General features: G+C 43.9%; 2 protein-coding genes across 2 annotated transcripts in view; both read right to left on the bottom strand.

The window, feature by feature from the left end:
• The window catches only part of ano7 (anoctamin 7), a 22,559-nt gene extending 18,102 nt beyond the window's left edge, over positions 1-4,457 (bottom strand). The window contains exons 1-2 of the mRNA XM_085184092.1: positions 4,194-4,457; positions 3,397-3,501 (exon numbers count right to left, since the gene is read on the bottom strand). Coding sequence (XP_085040218.1) covers positions 3,397-3,480 — 84 coding nt within the window. The 5' untranslated portion in view covers positions 3,481-3,501; positions 4,194-4,457. The remainder of the gene's footprint in view (positions 1-3,396; positions 3,502-4,193) is intronic.
• Positions 4,458-10,350: 5,893 nt separating this feature from the next.
• On the bottom strand, positions 10,351-16,692 carry LOC146502921 (P2Y purinoceptor 14-like). Its single transcript, XM_085131366.1, has 3 exons — positions 15,254-16,692; positions 12,041-12,300; positions 10,351-11,911 (listed from the first exon to the last, which is right to left on the bottom strand). The coding sequence occupies exons 1-3, from the start codon at positions 15,404-15,406 to the stop codon at positions 11,275-11,277; spliced, it is 1,050 nt and encodes a 349-aa protein (XP_084987492.1). The 5' UTR covers positions 15,407-16,692; the 3' UTR covers positions 10,351-11,274.
• Between the last annotated feature and the right edge of the window lie 5,080 nt (positions 16,693-21,772).

The following is a 21,772-nucleotide window of genomic DNA, read 5'->3' as shown; positions in this document are numbered from 1 at the left end:
GGATATATAGGATGGATGGATGGATGGATGGATATATAGGATGGATGGATGGATGGATGGATGGCACGAGCAGCAGCGTGGACTGAAATCTTTTCCTGATGAATCCAAAACAGAACTTTCAAACCAACAGAAAACTGAATCATCATGAAGGAGGAAAAACTGACAGAATCAATGTTCTCGTATAAAATATAAACGTCCATGGCTAATAACCTGCTGATTTGCACATACATGAATATATACATATATTGATTGATGTTTCTGTCCTTCTGAAAATTCTGGTTTAAGTGTTTGTAAAGATCACATGATCTTGCGTTTGTTTCTCTTTGTTTCATCTCCTCACGAGGAAAAGGAAAACAGCTCTTTTCACATATTTTTATGTTATATGTGTAATAAAATACTACATAACATGGCCCACACCCCTGAAAGTACAGTGTATTTACAATGTAAGATGACATCCTGTTGTTTGCTTTTCTGCTAAAATACCCAGAAAGTACTCAGTACTTAAAGTTAATTACAGAATTATTCCTTCTTCCTGGTAAAAACATGAACTATTACCTCCTTATTCTAATGTACCCACCAGCAAGTAATCCTAATTCAATCATGATATCAGGTAACGCACCTGGAAAAGCCACTTAATCCTAAAATAGCAGCAAACAAAAGTGCTGATCACAGCTCGACACTCACAGCAGCAGCCCAGATGTGAAGACCAACACCTCAGCTGTCAGCACATGGCTGTCAAACGTAGCGGGGAGGCTAATTAGTGTGAATGCTTGTAAAAGCATTCACAGTATTGTTCTTCTAATCTTTATTATTATTTTCTTTTCCGTACGTTTTTCGCCGTCTATCTCCTTCAAAACCGTTCAACTTAGAAAAACCATTCAAACACCATCAGATTCCTCTTCTTTTGGAAAGGTGTGCTTCTATTTTTTTATTTTTAACATTTATATTTTTAATTTTATTCAACTTTTTTCATCAAAAATTTCCCATGTATTTCAATGGGGAGACCCTTCAAATCCTCATTCAACTTACTCATTTTTAAAATCTTACTACTTCCACATACATTGACATAGAGCAACCATTCAAACTTTAAAACGAAGACAAGACATTCAACTATTCAACTTGTATTTATCTTTTCAATATCTATTATACTTTTTCTTCAGTTCCAGTTTAAGTTTCATGATGTTTTTTCAGCCGTTTCAGAGTTTATAATGGGTGTGTATGGGACGGAATGTTGGCGCTAGAGTGAGACAGCTCAACTGCTAGAGTGAGAGGAGCGAAAAAATTAATCTTAAAATCTTTTTTAAAACTGCTGCTGTGTCCACAGCGTTTGCTCTACAGGTCTGATTTTACCCTCAAAACGTAGCCATCGCTGTCCTCTTTCATCCAATGTGTTTACTATTGTACTAGGTGTTATGGTTCTTTCATAAATGTCACCAATGCACAGCCTCCTCCCTCCAACTCTTCCATAGACTCTAATGTTAAAATGGCTCAGAAGGTTCGTTTGAAAATCAGAAGAGCATAGTGTCTTTACACTGTCACCACTTCTATATAATAAACTCCACAGGCATGAAAACTGAGAATTTGGTAGACTGGACATTGCTGGTGCTCACGGTGAAAGAATTTTGTCAATACGACCTGTACTTTTCATTTGGGAACGATTTGTTTTGGCCTGACTTTTCTGTTCATTTTAAGCATCAAAAGTGAGGCGCATGTCTGTCTGTGTGTGTAGGGAGCCATTGGGTGCAGTCACTATAGCAACCAGGCTCACACCTGCCTGCCTAAGAGCTCTGTCTCACTCTGCCAAGATTCATCTTAAACACTTCTCTTTTAACTGCTGCTGTGTCCACAGTGTTTGCTCATCAGCTATCATTTTACCCTCAAAACGTCGCCATCATTGTTCTCTGTCCAACACCGTGTCTTTAAAAGCTCAGAGATGTAAACTTTTTAAACTGTGTGGATCCAAGTGGAGGGATAACATTTTAGTTATTCAGTGATTCAAAGACTATGAACTTTTAATATTCATTCAGATGTTTTCTGACTCTAAATTGTGTTTTCTCATTTCTTATGTTTTTCTCATTTACAATTAAAACATTTTCAGCTGTTTTCCAACTTCTTCTGTGTGGATGTCAGCTTTAGCAGTTCAGCACTTTTGTTTTCAGGTTAAAATTTCTGTATTTTTCCACTCATTCAACATTTTTAACTTAAAATTCAGCAATTAATTCATTTCAGTGCATACATTCAGATTCAAGCATTCACACTGCAGTTTCTTCAGAAAATGCACTTTCTAGTGTGTGACTATGATTCTATGTAACTGCGGTATTCATCCTGTTTAATGACACGTGTAACGATGAGGTATGGAGGTAAACGTTTCACGGTCACTGAGCTAATTTCTTTCTATGAACAGCTCCGAGGATTCTTGAGAAGTTCGTGAAAGCTGCAGCCACTTCCCAAAGGCTACGCTGGCGTGTTTGCGTGGCTCTGGGCTGCTACTGGTCCGGAAGCGGGAAGCGGGAAGCGGGAAGCTTCGTGTTTTTTATTGGCGCCTAAACACTTTGGGCCACTCTTCCTGCTGTTTCACGTCTCCATTGTCGCTAACGTGGACGACGACAGACGCACAAGAGCAAGAGCGGAACAAACAACAACCGTTTGATCACTCAGTGCTGAACCGAGTGGAGCCGCTCAGTCTCTCCTCATCATGCACTTCCTGTTTCCTGCCGCAGCCCAGTTTAATTAAAAAGCAGCAGAGAGAGCGAAGCTGTGGGGAAGCTTCCGGGTTTCACCTGCTTTCACTCAGACATGCAGAACCGTCTTCACACTAACTGTGAGCTTCTGCTAGTTTGAGGCCCAGCACAGTTTAGAGCTGCGTGCAGTAGCGATCACAAGGGGGCGGAGTCTAAAGTTACCATCCAGTTGTATTGAAGTTTGTGCTTTAAACAACTTTTTTGCAGTGAGAACTGTGAATACAGTCCAGCATGAGCCCTGGCCATAGATACTGTAATGTCACTGATTTAGGGGAACTGAGCATGCTCAGTGTCGCCATCTGCAAGTTTTGAAACCAGCTGTGACGAGTGAGGCGTGGCTAGCGGTTTGTGATAAACTGATGAGACCATCCTGGATGATCGTTGATGGCCTCCATGTTTTACAAGAATACAGCCCAAACCAGAGACCAGTACGACCCTAACGAGGTGTGTCGCCTCCTGCTGGTGTAACCAGTGATGCTGCAGCCATGCTGACCATACGAGAGCACAATCGCGTTTTACCGCCATCAGCTCTGAGAGTCGACAGTGAAATCAGACGACTTCCTGCACGTTTGGGTGAAACTTCAACTTGCATCTTTTAGCTACAGGGATTTTACTTTTCAATCCAATCAGAGAGTTATTGAACACATCCTGTTACCATGGTGCCATAGTTGTTCTCTGGGCTGGTTTCCATGGTGATTAGTGTTGTGCCATCCTCTCTCTGATCCCCTCTCCGCCTCATCCTCCCAAAACCTCCTTCCTCCTCCTCCTCCTACACACACACACACACACACACACACACACACACACACACACACACACACACACACACACACACACACACACTGAAATGTTATTTTCATTATGCCATGATGTCCCCTGTAATGACCCCGTAGTTATGGTTCAGGTCTTCAGAGGACTGATGTTCTTTTATGAGCTCGTCTGTTGATCAGGTCGATCACACTGTGAGGGTCTTACACACGGAGCAGCTATGAAGCAACTTTGTTTTCTATTGTTTTCTATTGTTCTGACAGTCTGCTCCCAGCTCCTCTCATGAATAACTCAATAAATACATTTAACACTGTTATGATGGAAAGTTTGTGCAGGTGAAGGACTCGTGACTGTTACAGCACAGTCTCTGCACAGCGTGAATAACTTTGATCCCACTGGACGGTGTAAATGGAAACACCGGCCTCACCGGCGCTGACGGCGGATTATCTGCGCTGCAGCTCCGCGGTTCATTGATTAAAACTCGTCCGTCAGGGTGACGCTGTCAGAGCTCACAGCTGTTACAGCTCCCTCACCGAGTATCGATCACAGGTCACTGATCACAGTATCGATTATGTATTGACGCGTTCAGACTTCCCTCTCTCTCTGAGCTGATTTTACCTGGGATCAATCAGACCGATTGGATCTGGGTGGATGACGTGTGGTGTCTCGTGCAGTCCGACTCACCTGTGCGCGTAGACAGTGACGGCCTCAGGCGAGCTCGCGGCTCTCTGGAGCTTCAGCAGCTGATCAACTTGTTTGTTGGAGGCGAGCTGACTTCAGGAGAGGCCCCGCCCATTCTGTTAACCACGCCCCTCCCCCGCCTCTTCATTAAAAACAAACTTGCCAGCATAAAACAGCCATGAAACAACATTAACACGTGCACAGCTCCCGTTGTGATCTCTCACAGGTCTGACACTGTGCTTCTTCTCCTCTCATTCTCCCCCCTCCCTCTCCTGTTGCTACTTGTGTGTGTGTGTGTGTATGTATGTGTGTCAGGGGTGATTTGATTCATCCCCCTGTGTCAGAGATTTATTTGGGACAGATACTGAGGGGACTCTGCGCTCACTGCCCTCTGCTGGTGACACCGCTGCACTGCACTCAGTCTCCACCTGCTGTGTTTGTGCCTCCCACAAACAGACGGTGTCACTGGGAGTCAGGAAGCAGCCTGAGTGCTGCTGATTAAACAGGAGGAAGAATCTGCAGCTGTTTGACTCTGAGACCAGAAGCTCTGAACTTCCCGTCTCTGGTTGATCACAGCGAGCTCACACTGATTTATTTCTTTCTTTCTTTCTTTCTTTCTTTCTTTCTTTCTTTCTTTCTTTCTTTCTTTCTTTCTTTCTTTCTTTCTTTCTTTCTTTCTTTCTTTCTTTCTTTCTTTCTTTCTTTCTTTCTTTCTTTCTTTCTTTCTTTCTTTCTTTCTTTCTTTCTTTCTTTCTTTCTTTCTTTCTTTCTTTCTTTCTTTCTTTCTTTCTTTCTTTCTTTCTTTCTTTCTTTCTTTCTTTCTTGAGAAAGCCGGGGTGGGCTACAGCCGGGGTGGCTGTAGCTGAGGTGGCAGAGCAGGTCAGCCACTAATCCAAAGGTCGGTGGTTCAATCCCAGGCTGCCTCCTGGCTGCATACCAAATATCCTTGGGCAAGATACTAACCCCATGTTTGCCTACTGGTGGTGGTCAGAGGGCTACAATGTAGCTGCCATCACCAATGAATGTGTGGATGTAGTGTAAAGTGCTTTGGGGTCCTTAAGGACTAGCAAAGCGCTATACAAATGCAGGCCATTTATTTCTTTCTTTCTTTCTTTCTTTCTATTTACATGTTGTCACAAATAGATCTTTCACATCATCAAATAAAATACAACATGTGTTTTTTAAGTAATAATTTCACTGAATGACTCCAGTGTGAACTCATGTTTTGAAAGCTGAGCTCAGTTTTCACGTCCACACTCAGACGTGACTCCTGCAGCGAGGCTGGGTCCATCCTCAGCTCGGTTTTTATTAAATAAAACCTTAACTCATTAATTACATTTTACTTTTCATTCTTTATTTGCTTGAGAGAAAGTCAGCTTTAATGTCAACACGTGAACAGTGATATCCTCACTTTCCACACGCAGCAGCTGATGAGAAGCTGACAGCATGAACGTGATAGCGCTCATGCCGTCCTGCTCAGCATGGAAACACAGCCACAGTCCTCTCAGCTGTGATTTTTAAATCACACAAAGATGACCTCACACTAACAATCCCAGTTTGTTCTTGGGAGGAAGATGGCTTTGTGGTCAGGAAGGGCGCACGGTGTAAAAGCTGCCAAATCAAACCCGTGGAGTGACCTGCTGATATCAGGGAGCAGCTGACTGAAGCCTTTAAAGCCACAGAAACGTCAGGAAATGCAGCTCCAAGTCCCAGCTTTGACAAACAGCACAGTGATGTGGACCAGCAGGAACCAGAACCAGATTAAAACCAGTTTGTACGAGTTCCAGATGTGATCACACCTGTTAATAACACAGAAGCGTTGGAGGCGGGGCCTGAATCAACGTCTGCGTCATCATTTATGAACATTTAAACCGCTCATTCGACTTCCTGCACCTGTCTCTTATTTTTTTCCTTTAACAGCAACACTCCTTTTTTTTCCAGCGTATATCTCTTCATTCATGTTCACGTACTTAAAGCATCTGATCCTGGTGTCCATCATCCATCTGCCCCTCAGAGTTTTATCTGAATTCTGCCTGTTTCAGACCAGATACCATCTTTGTTTGTTCGACTTTAACAGTCATGTAGATCAGGAGCGGAGTCTTTCTCTGTTTCTGATCTGAGCGTGTGCAGGATCACAACATTTATTTATTTCCACCTTCCAGCAGGAAGGAAAACGCCTCCATCCGTACGGTGTGCCTGTTCGGCTGCATCATGGCAGCAGACGTGATGACGACCTGCTGAAGTTTAAACTGAGCAGGATGGAGAAGAACGGTGATTTAAATAACTTGAAGGATTCTTTCAGAAACTGCTGACCTGCTGGGATTTTCCCACCTACTGGTTATAAGCCTATTCTGCCCTGTGAGAGGCAGGCTGAACCTGGACAGGTCGCCAGTTTGTCGCAGGGCTGATCATGACTTCTCTGTACTACAGCGGCCTCCATAGTCACCAGATTTCAATCAGCAGAGCCCCTCTGGGATGTGTTGGATACAGCCGACATGTGTGCAGCAACTGTGACGGCATCATGACTAAAGTGTTTGCAGGAACTTCTTAAATTGATGCCATGAACATGAGGAGAGAAGGTCAAACTGGGAGCTGGCAAATTGTACCTAATAAAGTGGCCATTGAGTGTCTAATAATTCGATTACAGCGTGTCACCAACAGGTGGCGCTTTCTTCACTAAACTTCGACTTGTACAGCGTGTTGACAGCATTTCATGCAGAAATATTTTCTTCTGTATTGAATGTTGTTGAAAATGTAAAATAAATGGATAAACATTTTAATAATGGATTGAATTTAGACGCCGCTTTTCGAGACCCTCAAAGCGCTTTACAACACCACGATTCATTCACACCCTGGTGGAGGCAGCTGCAGTTGTAGCCACAGCTGCCCTGGGGCAGACTGACAGAGGCGAGGCGCGCCATCGGCGGTAGGTGAAGAGTCTTGCCCAAGGACACAACGACGAGACTGTCCAAACCGGGGCTCGAACCGGCAACCTTCCGATCACGAGACGAGCTGCCAACTCTTGAGCCACGATCGTTTTGACCTGTAGGTCACCAAAACTTTCCCAGCAACCAATAATTAGAATCTAGTTCAATAAAGAAGTTCATTAATAATAATGTTCCCCATGTTGCGGCTATCCCTCCACGTCCATCACCTTCTGGGCTCTATTGAAGCTGCTGTCTCTCTTCCCCTCTGTTCCTCCCACTCCTGAACAACATTTGTGGGAGTGCATGTGCGGCTCCTGCAGCCACTGCTCCATGCTGTGTGCGAGTCACCATTTAGGGCGACCTTAATTCATGGAGCTTTACACACGGATGTTTGGTTGATGAGGTTTTTGGGAGAAAAACAGTGGAAAACCAGAGAGCTGTTGGTCTGCTGTGACATTCTGTGTGGGCGGTACCTGCTCCCCTTTACTGTGCTGCCTTTTATGTTGATGTACATTACTCATTTCCTGCTAAAGGGTTCGGTCTCATTGTAGCAAATTACATTAAAAGGTATATCGAGTCTTATAGTTGTACATAGTCCTTCTTCACAGAGAGCCTCCTGAGCGTGCTCACTGGATCCCAGACCGGTAAAGTAGAGAAGGAGGAAACTTGGCTGACTCCATCTTCGTATTCTAACAGAGGATAAACTTCCCCGGTTAGCCGGTCAGATCCAAAGTAACGGATTGACGGGTTTAACCTGATCGCTGGGTGTATGTAAACCCATAAATGCGATGCAGCAGCAGCTCGTCAGTAATAGGTGGGGATTCGCAGCATTTCCTGCATATAAATGTGCAGCCTGAAGGAAAGGAGCACAGTTTTGATGCAAAGCAACTTTCCAGGTTAGTAGCATTGATCGAACACAAGTCATTGCACGCACAATGTGTGCAGAGAGCCAATGAGAACACAGAACTGAGACCATGGGATACATCGTAAGCAATGATAAAGCTTCTATGATTTATAATATATATATATTTATGTTTTATTTATATGAAAACACATTTATATACGTACACATATTGATATTTGTCTGTGACAAATGAACACAGCTCAGGAGCCCCTGTGTTTGAAACCGAAGCTCTGATGTGTCTGTAGTAGACACCATGTTGGAGCGTGAGGCTGTTCACACGTGCGAACCGCAGCAACAGTCATCGTGATCACAACTTTACATCTGTGTGAAGGCTGCAGGCAGCTGTGGTGCTGAGCCTGCTGCTTCTGTCCTGTTTCGGCTGTGTGCAGGCAGGAGGAGGACCCAAACGCAAAACTCACGACAACAAAATTAAACTTAAAAAGCTACTTTATTGCAGAATGGCATGGAAACAAAACTGAACTGGGACATGGATAAACTGACACACAGGGAAACACAGCCATGAGGGCGACTACAACACTGACACAGAGAAACACAGGGCTTAAATACACAGAGGGATAACGAGGGAATGAGACACAGAAGGAGAGCACAGCTGGGAGTCATCAGGCTGGACGAGACAAGGGAAGCAAAACTAGAAACACTCACATGAGACGTGGACCTTCAAAGTAAAACAGGAAACACACTGACTGAACTCAAGACATGCAAACTTAACAGCAACTGAGACAGAACATAGGGACAGAAACATGGTACAGAAAGGTCACAGTAGACACAACGTGGACATAACAACGCCACAGGGACAGAGTAAAACAAAACACAGAACCTCTTAGAAAATAAAACAGGAAACATAATGAAACGCAGACATGACTACATGAACTTGACAACATAACAGACATGAAACACATGAAGGGCAAAGGAGGCTTAACAGGGGTTGGAAGACATGAGGGGAATCTAACAACAAAGACCTAGAAAACCTAATGAGCTTAATCATATAAACATCCAAATAAACTAAACTCAAAACACAGTCAGAAGAGCCGGATGGAGACCGAGACCTTAAAAATGAGTTTTTACTAAGAAGAAAATCCAGCAGCGTGAAAGATGCAGGTCTGACCTCACCTGGAGTACCAACACACACACACGCACACACGCACACACACACACACGCACACACACACACACACGCACACACGCACACACACGCACACGCACACACGCATACACACGCACGCGCGCACACACATGCACGCATGCACACACACACATACACGCACACACACGCACACACACACGCACACACACACACACACACGCACACACACGCACACACACACACGCGTGCACACACACATGCATGCACACACATACGCACGAAAACACATGCGCACACATGCACGCGCACGAACACACGCATACACACGCGCGTGCACACACGCACGCACGCACGCACACGCGCGCACACACACTTTCTCTGACTGACTTATTTCCTGTTTGTTTTCACAGAGGCAACAAAAAGCAACCACAGAAAACTCAGAGGTGCTGTGTGAGTTTGTGGTAAATACACACACGTATCTACACTCCACTTGGTTTTAAAATCTCTTTTTGACGCAAAATCACTCACTGAAAACTGTCTCTGCAACATTTCATCCTCCCTGCTGAAGGGAAACAAACTGGACCTCTGATTGATGCACGTTGCTCCTCAGGGTTTTAAACGTGCTACATTACCTGTCGTCAGTCAGCTGGTTAACTCGAGCTGAACAGAACTGATTTGATCTGAGATTTGAATGTTCTGGTTTCATAGCTGTCCCTCCTGTCACTATCAGCCACTGCAGCGCTGCACTGCATGCTGGGAGTTTGTGGAATTCATCGATCACTGAAAATCTCTGACACGAGGGCCTTTAAATGCTTCAAACCTGGAACGAATCCAATCACTCCTCACACACACACACACACACACACACACACACACACACACACACACACACAGTGGCCACACTTCCACTTTGACCTACTTCCTGTTTGTTTTCAGCACAGACTCAGACGTGCCACAGACATACAAACATCTTTATATACAACTAAGACAAAAGACACAGCGCACACAGCTGTGTGCAAACAGAGGGTTTAATATGCACAGTGCTGCTGTGTGAACACAAAGTGAATGAAGAAGAAGCAGCTCAGGTTTACTGGAGGGAGGATTCAGTGCACACGTGACCTTATAAACTTTAAATGTTTTCTAAAAGCAAATCAAAATGAAATAAAATGTCGCAAAATCGATCAATGTAGAGCAGTGAGACAAACCACGGAGGCCCCAGAAAAGTGCAATCAAACGATGAGTTTATTAACACACAGGAGAAAACATCAGCATCTGTCCTCTGACCGAAATACATGTTGTGGACACTTATAAAGCAGTGGGGTACACGCCCCCCATGGCGTCAATTACAGATTAAAATAGGGTCCAGACATTAGTCACAGTTAATCGTACATCTTGTACATCTTTAATAGCTATAAGCAGACATAGAACTTCTCTTTTCTGTAACATCTTCCATACAAGGTAATAAGCTTCGAGCCCTCAGGGTCTCTGGGGCTAATTATTGACTCTGGTCATCTGTTGCCAAGTAGAGTAAAATATAGTGAGTTAAGGCCTCAGGCCTGACACATTCCTAGATTATATGTGTTATATGTATTGTAAGCATGCATTGCAGTTATCCTTCTATGTTGCAGTTTCCCTCAGCATGGATCACCTGGACAGTCACACCAGTGAAGCTTAAGACCCTTAATGAACCGAACATCAACTCGAAATAAGCACAAATATGCAATGTGTATGAAATACTTCTGACCGTACCTGTAATAAAAGTTAACATAATGGATCCTCAAATGGACATCTTCAACAAACAACTTTAATGCGAAATCAATACTGTGAGAAATATTATTAAATGAAATAATGCTGTAAATAATGTTATTAATGCAGTTATAATGATGCAGATTATATGGCAGCAATAAAATAATTTCTATATCTCCACAAAAACTATAAACTAGAAAACCTGCAGGTATTATATTATAAAAGCAATAAGGACATAATCTCCTTTCATTTATCCTTCAAAATAAAACGTTCAATTCAAACATCCTCTTGGTTCTTTTAAAAGTTTGAATCAGTCTTTCAGACACTGATCGCTGGCACCACGTCGAGTGTTTGAGAAACAAAGAGCAAATCTGAGTGTGTCATAAAAGGCTGAATGTTTCTTCACAGCTCAGCTTGTTGCTGCTGCTCAGCTGCCTCCTCGCTGCTCTCGCTTTCCTTGTTCATTTGTCCGGTGTCGGGCCGTTTCCTTCTGGACAGCGTCCTCTGCCTCACTTGGGCCCGAAAAGCCTTAGAAAGGAAAAAGTAGACAAGCGGATCCAGACAGATGTTGAGAACTGACACTGTTGTCGTCACGTGTAGCATCTGCTTCACAGAGCAGTTCCACTGAAAAAGATAGAGGAGCCGAACCAGGTGATACGGGACGAAGCAAACACAGAAGATGCTGACCAGCACTAAAATGTTCCTGCGGGACTTCACTAACTTCCTGGAGCCCGAGGAGGCCAGCTGCTGCTGCTGTGCCAGCAGCACCCTGCGGGAGATGCTGTGGTAGAAGAAGAGCAGGGATACGAGGACCAACACAAAGATGATGATTCCCCCGGCGTGGACTATTTTATCCGGCAGGCTGACCTGGAAATCGCAGTGGGTGGAGGTAGAGGTCAGATTCTGGGCGATGATAAAGAGGATGATGTAAACGATCGCGGGGATCAGGAGGAATACCCAGGTGACCCCGGAGATGATGTGGGCGGCTCGTACCGTCTGCAGGACGTGAGTTCCTGAAGGATGAACAATTTTCAGATACCTGAAGAAATGCAATAAAGAATTTCAATAAGGTCACAGCGATGTGGTTGTAAGATGCAGAAGACGTGCGTTGGTGTTTACGGCCATTAATCTGGCGACAGAACCGCCGAGACCGACAAAGGTTCACTACCTGTTGGCGGCGATGTACCCCATGAAGAGGATGCTGGCGTACATATTGAGGAAGAGTGCAGAAGCCCCGATGCTGCAGTAGAGCACATGGATGGTGACGGACGCGCTGGCGTAGTTGGTGATGCGGATGGGTAGGCTGAGACAGAGCAGGAAGTCAGCGGCCGTCAGGTTCTTCAGGTAGACCGTCAGGCTGCTGGATACCCGATGATGAGCTCGGCAGAAGTAAAACTTCATGGTGAAGCTGTTGAGAAGTAAACCCGCCTGAGGAGGAGAGAGACCAGGCTCAGGACGAGGGTTTGGTACCCTTACGCCATTCATCCACAGAAAAATGAAGCTCTGACTGAGTTTGATCTGCTGGTCAACGTGCCATCTCTGACTAGGCCGGAGGACATGAAGCCCACTCGTGTGGGCTCCGCCCCCCTCTGCTTGGCTCTGATGGGATCTTAAATGACCAAATTAGCATCTTGCTTATTAAATAAGAAATAAATGAAGTGGCTGAGACTACAAAATCACCATGAAAGATAAAGTGAACAGCATGTTACGGTAACATGGACACATCGTGAGCCGTGATGCTCCAATCACACAAAGACCATCAACGACAAACAGCTGAGGATGCTAAGCAGCGCTTTATTGGCTCAAACCGGCTGCATTGTTACCTAATGGAAAACAGCCAACATACACACACGCACATATATTGTGAAGGGCGGAGCCAAACATAAAAAGGACATGGATACGTCCCCTGAGCGTTCACCTTACCCTCCTATATCTGGCCTTTCTCCACCTCATCCCCTGACGACAGTAAGGCTACGTCCACACGTACACGGGTATTTTTGAAAACGGAGATTTTCCGTTTCCGTTTTAAAAAATAATCCCGTCCACACGTAAAGGCAGAAATGAAGGAAAGCGCTGCTAGGAACATGCCAAAGCAGCAGGTGGCGCTATATTCCTAACCGTGCAGAAATGTTGGCCAATCAGAAGCCTAGAAGCCTCGGTGGGAAAAAGTAAACAAAGCTGGGGCATAGAAGCAGCACCGAGTCGTATGTGTGGAGGGACAGTAACTGTGTATATGTAAGCATTTAAACACTGCAGAGAGAACAATTAACAGTAACAGTGTTGTAGAAATTCATTTCACCGAAACAATAACGTGGCGCACAGTGTGACGTCAAAAAAGGCGCACACCTTTGACGCTGCGATTTCTGCGTTTTCTCGTCCACACGTAAATGCAAAAGTTTTAGAAAATCTCCATTTTCAGCGACCAAAAACGCCGTTCACATGTGGACGAAAGGCGCAAACGCATAGAAAAATCTGCGTTTTCAAAAATACCCGGGTACGTGTGGACGTAGCCTAAGTCTGATTCCCCTTCCACAGTTTGGAGTAAAATCCTTTTTCAAGATGGCGCCGGTGTGTGTGGCTTGCTGTCTGTCACTGCCAGTGTTATGTTTGTTTGTTTTGATTTTATTGACTATTGTAATAAATGCCAACTCTCTCTTGGTGTATGATCGCCTAACCCTACTGGATCTCCGACCTTCTGCCAGAGGCTGGGCAAAGTGGAACCAAGCTGGACATAAAACTTTGCCCCCGCTGATATCGGAGATCCCGGCTCACCTGTGCCGTGTTCCAGATCCACCGCTCCGGCATAAGTGCCGTCGCCGGGGTCTGCTAGTGGGTGTGTGTTGTTAGCGGCAGCTTCCATGCTGCTCATGTTCTTTTCCCTCAAAAGAAACCTTACTGTTGTGACAAGCTGGCGCCGGCGATACCAATCTCCACGCATGCATGCACGGTACAGCCGTGGAGACCTGGCTTACAAGGTGTAATGTTGCTGACAGCGAATAAAGGTCTGTTATTGGATTTAACCGACTGGCTTCGGGTTATTCGGCTAACCCCCACACCACACGCTCGCTGGACCTCTAGCCGCTCCTTCCTCGCCAGACTGCTGTTACAAGCTGAAAGCTTCTTTAAGGTTTTCTCTTAAGCCTTGATCCAGAAAACAAGGAGCGGAGCCAAACTTCTGTTTGTCTCTGTGATCGTTGGAACCTGTCTGTGCCTGGCTGGGATATTTTATCTTGTTTTTGTTTTAATTTGATGTTTTATGTGTTTTATTTATTTATTTTTGCTGTTTTCTGTTGTTTTAACGTATTTTCTGTACAGCACTTTGTTCCTGTGCCGGGTGTTTTAAAGTGCTTTATAAATAAAATTGGATTATGCCTCATCCTGAAGGTTTTAATACTAAGGCCGCTGTCCACTACAAAGAACCCTGATCAAAAGTTCTGCGAGTGATACAATTACTGTGCACCTCTGAAACCTCAAGCTTTCTGTCCCAAACCCCCAAAACACAGTTGCTGGCATTAAGCAAACCAGTTTCTTGCACTGAGAAAAATCTAAATCTTTAAATTGACTTAAGAAGATCTGCAGGTAAAAACAAACATGTCTTGATGCATGTTCAGTCATCCAGGTGAGTAAATCCCAAAAAGTTGATTCTGCTCATGTGGACGTAGCGTTTTCATTTTCAGGTGGAGAAACGTTTCGTCATCATCAGGTGACGTCTTCAGTCTCAGCTGACTGCAGGTTTCAACCTTATAAACAGGACATTTGCATAATGACTGAAACCAGCCCACTGAAAGTGGTAAACCAGGATTGACAGGATTTATACATCAGGGAAACCAAACAACTGGCAAAGCAGACGGACCAACACAGAAGAGCCACCTCGTCAGGACTCTGCAGTCATGCACACCTACAGGCCAGTGGACTCTCTTTCAATGATGAGGATGTAACATCCTGGACAGGGAGGAACGCTGGTTTGAGGGCGGAGTCAAGGAGGACATTTATATGAAAAGGGAAAGACCATCTCTGAATGGAGGAGGGGCCTAAGGGCATTTAGTGTCTGTGCATGTTCCTGTTCGACGTTGCGTCATCCCTCATACTCGCCTGTGTGTTCAGTCAACACTGGATTTTAAAAGACCAGGATCTGATTTCATTTCCCTTTCTATCTGTGCATTCACGCTATTGCAGTTATTGTTGGTTGTAACACAGATGTGTCTGCACTGTGCCCGCCCATGCTCGCTGCTCGCCGCTCCTCAAGTCTTTTATGCTACACTTGGATCTAAGACTAAGGACTGTGACACCTTTTTGCTGAAACTTGAAGAAATTTCTAAAATGTAAATGACCTTCATTAGTTGTTGAGAGCAACACGCTGACCTGAGTCACTGAAACTCACCAGAAACACCAAACTGAGGATGGGTATGGAGAAGAGATGGGACACGGTGGTGACTGGATTACAGCTTCCTGTCTCGTTGGAAAATGAAGAGCTGCTGTTGAATGAGGTCACTCCACTCATCTTTCTCTGGGTTTGGACAGAGATCATCCACATTAATATTCTTTATTATAATCATATAATAATTAAAAAACATTTTGACAAAGAGGAGAGTGATCACTATTAATATTAGCTGCATGTTTAAAGGAGCTGCTGACTTTAAAGTATCGTATTGAAGAAAACGACGTTAAAACCTTGATCGTCAGCTCAGCGCGCTGACCCAGCTGAACATTCAAATATGGAAAAGCATGTTTTTCTGCAACAAACACACACAGAGCACACTCACCCTCAACTCTCCTCGGTGTCTAACGTGCACCACACTACTTCCTCTCTGCTCTTACACAGAAAGAAGAACTGCTGATAACCACGGATGTGGTTGGCGTGACGATAAAGAGTTATTAGTCAGATAAACCACAACACACTCAGAGGACGCTTTAGGCCACGAGCCGAACACGATAAACATTTACTGAACCGACCAAAACATAACTATAAATCGAAGCAGTCGGGAGTACGAGTCTGAAGGATTTCAAACGCCGTCGTTTTTGTCTGGACTCACGGTCGTCATGCAGCTCGTGGCTCCTCTGCCACGGCTGTGGTGACGTCAGATTCCTCTTCAACCCTCGAGTTTATGATCTGCATTCAAGTTTTTGAACTTGTCCTGATGTTTTGTGTCGTAGTGCCGTCTTAGATTATATTCCTAAATTAGCTCCATGTGTAAGACACACAGGTTTCAGTCAGCATGTAATAAAACCTCCCGCTGGGTCTGAAAGGCTCTGCTTTCAGAATCAACTTGTCTCGTGGCCATCGCTAACGGCTCGTTCTGACTTGAAATTAAGGTTGAACACATGACGCGTCACTAATCTGACGTCATCGACGTGGAAATGATGACGGGTGGCCTGTCGCTTGGTAAGGCAGTTAAGGATCTCAGGGGTCAGTTATAACACTGCGCGGGCCTCGAGTTTGACACCTACCTAACAATCTTCTACATTTTCTGCACCACTAATTGAATGCATGTAAACTGAGCTCATTCATGGGATCTTGCCCGACGCATGCTGGAGGAGGACCCAGGGATGACCTGCTCTGCAGTCACCCCGATGCGCACTTCTTTTCTTTCCGCTCTTTCATGTGTTGTTAATTCTGCCAGTTAAAGTAACTAGTCTGATCCAATAAGACCTCAGCTGCTCAGCTGAAACATTCAATGTTTTATTACTTATTTGGCAGCTGCTGCTGAGCTGATGTGGCACTTATGGACACAAACGTCACACACAGAGTTCATTAAACACAGACAGAAGCTCGAAACGAGAGACGGCGACTAAACAAGGTTTTAGTTCTATTAGTTTGAGACACATCACTTTCAATTGTCTAAAGGTAACTCTGAGAAAACCCTGATGAGGACGCATCACAGCGCTGGAGGTACGGTGGGTCCTCCTGGATTCTGCACACCTGGAAGTAACAAACTCACCTGCTGGCTGAAGCCTTTCAGTCTCATCAAGTTTATTGTAAATAAACTTTCTGAACTTTTTCTCCAAGTCTTCATATTAAACTTCATCTGTACCCAATGCAGTGTTGGGAAGGTTACTTTTAAAATGTATTCCATTACAGATTACAGATTACATGCCCCAAAATGTATTCTGTAACGTATTCCGTTATGTTACTCAATGAGAGTAACGTATTCTGAATACTTTGGATTACTTAATATATTATCATGCTGTTTACAACTACATGAATGTACTATTGCTGTGATTTATTACTGTTACTGAAGGTCCGCGGCTCCGAACCGTAGTAAAGGGACCTCTGGCTAATACGGTGGGTTCATGTCGGCTCGTAGCTGAAAACTAGCTTTACTTTGTTGTCTGGGTCAACTTTGCTAGCAGAGACAGAGAGAGGCGTTGAAAGGCTGCTCCAACAGAACTTATTGTTTCAGAGGAAAACACGAACACGGTGTACAGTCGAGTCTTAACAGCTTACTTACAACTGGGCTCGTCAGGCTCTCTTCTTGGCTGCAGTGGTTATTATTATATTTACATGCTTCCAGCTCCCGTTTCTGCTCGATGACAGCTCGTACTTTTCCTTTTTCTCCCTCCCTCGCTCACAGACACATAACGTGTATGGCAGTCCATTCTCCCTGCAGCACGGACTACACTGTCCATGATGCTACATTCTTTAGAGCTATACCTGTAGCATTCTGCCTGTTAGCTTAGCACAACAACAACAAAAAGGCCTCTCTCACCCAGGAAACACGCAGAGAGAGAGAGCGGCACCCTGTAACCATGGCAACCGTAACATAGCTGTCAAACAAAACCCAAACAGTCCTGACCCGCCACAATATGAAACAGGGAAGTACCGCCGTGTAATCCATTTATTTCAACAAAGTAACTGTATTCTAAATACCACCTTTTTAAACGGTAACTGTAACAGAATACAGTTACTCATATTTTGTATTTTAAATACGTAATGGTGGTACATGTATTCCGTTACTCCCCAACACTGACCCAATGTTATGACAGGAAGTGAGGACACACAGCAATGACTAAACGCTTATTAGTTTCTCTGATTTTTAAAAACAGCTGCACTGTTTTTGTTACTGTGGTTATTTTTGTATTAAGAGAAACAAAAAAAGTGTCAAAACCTTTTATGAACAAACAATAATAATATGAAGACACCTTGAATGAAAAAGAGGAAGCCGTGCTCTCTTTGAAGCTGTTTTTCTGCCCACAGCTTTAATCAGATTTCTTCTTCTTTTTTATTGCTCGCTGTTCTCATGTGTAAACACTGTAAGAGGAACTAAAGGAGATGAGCTGATGTGCCACATCTAAGGGTGTGACTCCATTTACAGATGTGCATATGTAACTGGATTTACTGATGTCATGGTTTTTGTGGCTACAGGGTCTATGTTAAGGCTTTGATATTGTTTTAACCAAATCCAAAGTTGTGTTTTCATTTGTGACTGTCTTTGTCACATTATGATGTATTAAGATAAAGATCTGAATACAAATCTTAGTTTTTAACCTTTTATATGGTGTCCAAATGTTGCAACATGTAGAGTAAAAGTCGGACACACACGCAGGTTATGTGTGACAGAGACAGGAAGGCTGATCGACGTCAGTTCAATCACACTATGTCCTCTCTGATCTAAGTGGGGACAGGATTCATCGTCACATTTATTTCTACTTGGAGAAATTTAAGAGGCTTATCCCTCAAAACTTTAAATACAAAAAAGTTGCAAAAAATAGTTTACAACAACAGGAAATTTATTTTGAGTGTCTTCATAGTTTTATTTTTGAGATACACCAATTTTTATACACTGCAGGAAAAACGAAAAACAATCCTATGATGCAAATTTGCAAAAAAGCAGCATCAGCATCAAAATAAACTATTTCCAGCAGTGCAATATGAGTCCTAAGCATCCCAGAAACCACACAGAAAGTCATAAAGTCAAAGATAACTTATAAAAACACCAGTACAGGCTTTTAAGGCCCACTAGGGGGCACAATTCGCCGAGACACAGTGATGTTTCTCTCATGATAGGCTGTGTGGCAGGCAGGCAGGAAAAAGGACTCAAAATGCAAGACTCTCAAAGACGGGACTGGAACTCAAAACTCAGCTTTAATGCTGGAAAAATCTCCTTATAAATCACTCTCACAAAAACAAAGCTCAGAACAGAGGAACTGAAACACTGGAACACAACAAACACACAGTATGTAGAAAGTAGGAAACATTAACGACACGACGAAGGGCAAAGGCAAACACAGGGCTTAAATCAGGGTTGGGCAACTCCACGCCCCGAGGGCCGGTGTCCTGCAGGTTTTAGATCTGTGGGTCAACACACCTGAATCACATGATTAGTTTGTTACCAGGCCTCTGGAGAACTTCAGGACATGTTGAGGAGGTAATTTAGCCATTTAAATCAGCTGTGATGGTTCAAGGATACATCTAAAACCTGCAGGACACCGGCCCTCAGGGCCTGGAGTTGCCCACCCCTGGCTTAAATACACAGAGACCTAATCAGCGAATGGGAAACAGGAGGGAGGCACAGCTGGGAGAAATTAGGGCTAACGAGACAGGAAGTAAAACTGAAAACAGTGACATAGGACCGAGACTATCAAAATAAAACAGGAAACAAATCACAAAGATGCAAACTTGACACTGAGAGACAGATTGAAAGAATATAACACATGGAAGACAGCGACTTAACCCTCCTGATTTCCACACAGCTGTGGTCCTCAGGGGTCAAAGATGTGCCCATCTGGTTTGATTGATACTTAATATTCAATTCAATTCAATCTTTATTGGCAGACTTCATGTCCATAAGAACAAGACAGAAACACAACCCCCACCCCCCCAACACAAGGTATAGACCATTAAATATATATAAGTATATAAATAAGTATATAAAGCATTTGTAAAAATATAAAACCATAATATACATAAAACACAATTACTTAAAATAAATCAATAAATACACAAACACTTTAACCAGTGCTTTCTCAGACTGGATGAGTAACGGGAACCACTCACTGTCGGATCTGTAAGTGCTAAAATTATACTGTTACTCGAACCATCCAGTCGTTCTCTAAAATTGAACATTAACTTTCTTAAAAGTGCTTTAAAAGTCCAAACACCCACAGCTACAAACATCTGGCTGGCACTACCACTTCTAGGTATCCTGCAAAGGATTCTCATCGCATCATTATATGCAACATGCAGCTTCAGCATGCTGCATTGTTTGTAGGATGACCACAAGGGGGCAGTATATAGCAGTGTGCAATACGCTTTAAACAAAGCCACTTTAACTGGAAGTGAACAAAAGCTGAATTTGCGTGCAATCGTATTTGCCTGCACATAGAGCTTGCATCGTTGTCTGTACATACTTAATATGAAGGGGATTCCCCCCCACTTTTAATTAAAACTTAATTCGAACATTTTGGCACTATTTCTTTATTCCATTTCAAATGTAAGTCTGATGAAACCTCATTTAAATGTAATGTTTCTTTGTTTTTGGGTAAAAAATAAATGAAATGATCAGTTATTGTGATTATCGTTTCACAACCATAGTCGGCTGCTTCAACAGATGATCACAGACGGCTTTATGTCAAAGTTAATTTAGGAAGCTGTTTTTAAGCAGTCAGACTGGAATGATTCAGTAGTTTTCTTACCTAAATTAAAATACTTGAATCATAAATATATCAATACATCTCTCAGGATTTTCTGAGCTTCATGCCCAATAAATTCAATTTGATTGAATTTCAGATGCTTTTACTGGATCCACTCTTCCAGTTAAAATCGAGAGGTGACGGGGTTTTCTCCAACGCCGCTCTGAGACCAGTCTTCCCTCTTTTAAAAATTCTTCCTCTTTGGAAATCTGAAGATCAACTGTCGTGTTCAAATTTTTACAGGAAAAAAGTACAGGAAAAATATCTGTTTAAAAAGATTAAATCATGTTCATATTATCCTACTACTTCAGGACATTTTGTTCGGACTCCCTTTGACCAGAGATTTTACCATTATAACCATTATAAAGTGTGATATCTGCGCTACTTGTATTTAAGGGTCTGTTTGTCTCTGTGCATAAAAAAAACAAAACACCCAGCACGCCCCTGCGGGCGGTTTATCCTTCAAACTCAGGTCCTCTACCAGAGGCCTGGGAGCTTGAGGGTCCTTCGCAGTATCTTAGCTGTTCCCAGGACTGCGCTCTTCTGGACAGAGATTTCCGATGTTAGTCCCGGGATCTGCTGGAGCCACTCGCCTAGCTTGGGAGTCACCGCACCTAGTGCTCCGATTACCACAGGGACCACCGTTACCTTCACTACCACCACTATGTCCGGTTGGTTAGCCACCACCATCTTGTCCGTCTATATCTGGAAGTCCCACAGGATCTTAGCTCGGTCATTCTCCATCACCCTTGGGGGCATTTCCCATTTTGACCTCGGGACTTCCAGGTTATACTCAGCACAGATGTTCCTGTACACTATGCCGGCCACTTGGTTATGGCGTTCCATGTATGCCTTGCCTGCTAGCATCTTGCACCCTGCTGTTATGTGCTGGATTGTCTCTGGGGCATCTTTACACAGCCTGCACCTGGGGTCTTGCCTGGTGTGATAGACCCCAGCCTCTATGGATCTTGTACTCAGAGCTTGTTCTTGTGCTGCCATGATTAGTGCCTCTGTGCTGTCTTTCAGTCCAGCTTTGTCCAGCCACTGGTAGGATTTCTGGATATCAGCCACCTCCTCTATCTGCCGGTGGTACATACCGTGCAGGGGTCTGTCCTTCCATGATGGTTCCTCGTCTCCCTCCTCATTCTTGGGTTTCTGCTGCCTGAGGTATTCACTGAGCACACTGTCAGTTGGGGCCGTCTTCGTGATGTATTCTTGGATGTTCGTTGTCTCATCCTGGACTGTGGTCCAGGATGAGACAACAGTCTGA

Source organism: Neolamprologus multifasciatus, chromosome 14 (assembly GCF_963576455.1).
Source record: "Neolamprologus multifasciatus chromosome 14, fNeoMul1.2, whole genome shotgun sequence".
Taxonomy (NCBI): Eukaryota; Metazoa; Chordata; class Actinopteri; order Cichliformes; family Cichlidae; genus Neolamprologus; species Neolamprologus multifasciatus.
Note: the sequence above shows the minus strand (reverse complement) of the source record. Positions and strands in the feature narration are given on the sequence as shown.

Coding starts and splice junctions, on each gene's coding strand:
- LOC146502921 (XM_085131366.1), bottom strand. CDS start 15,406: ATGTGGATGATCTCTGTCCAAACCCAGAGAAAGATGAGTGGAGTGACC. Junction 12,301..15,253: donor TCCTCAGTTTGGTGTTTCTG/GTGAGTTTCAGT, acceptor TCTCCTCCTCAG/GCGGGTTTACTTCTCAACAG. Junction 11,912..12,040: donor GGGTACATCGCCGCCAACAG/GTAGTGAACCTT, acceptor GCATTTCTTCAG/GTATCTGAAAATTGTTCATC.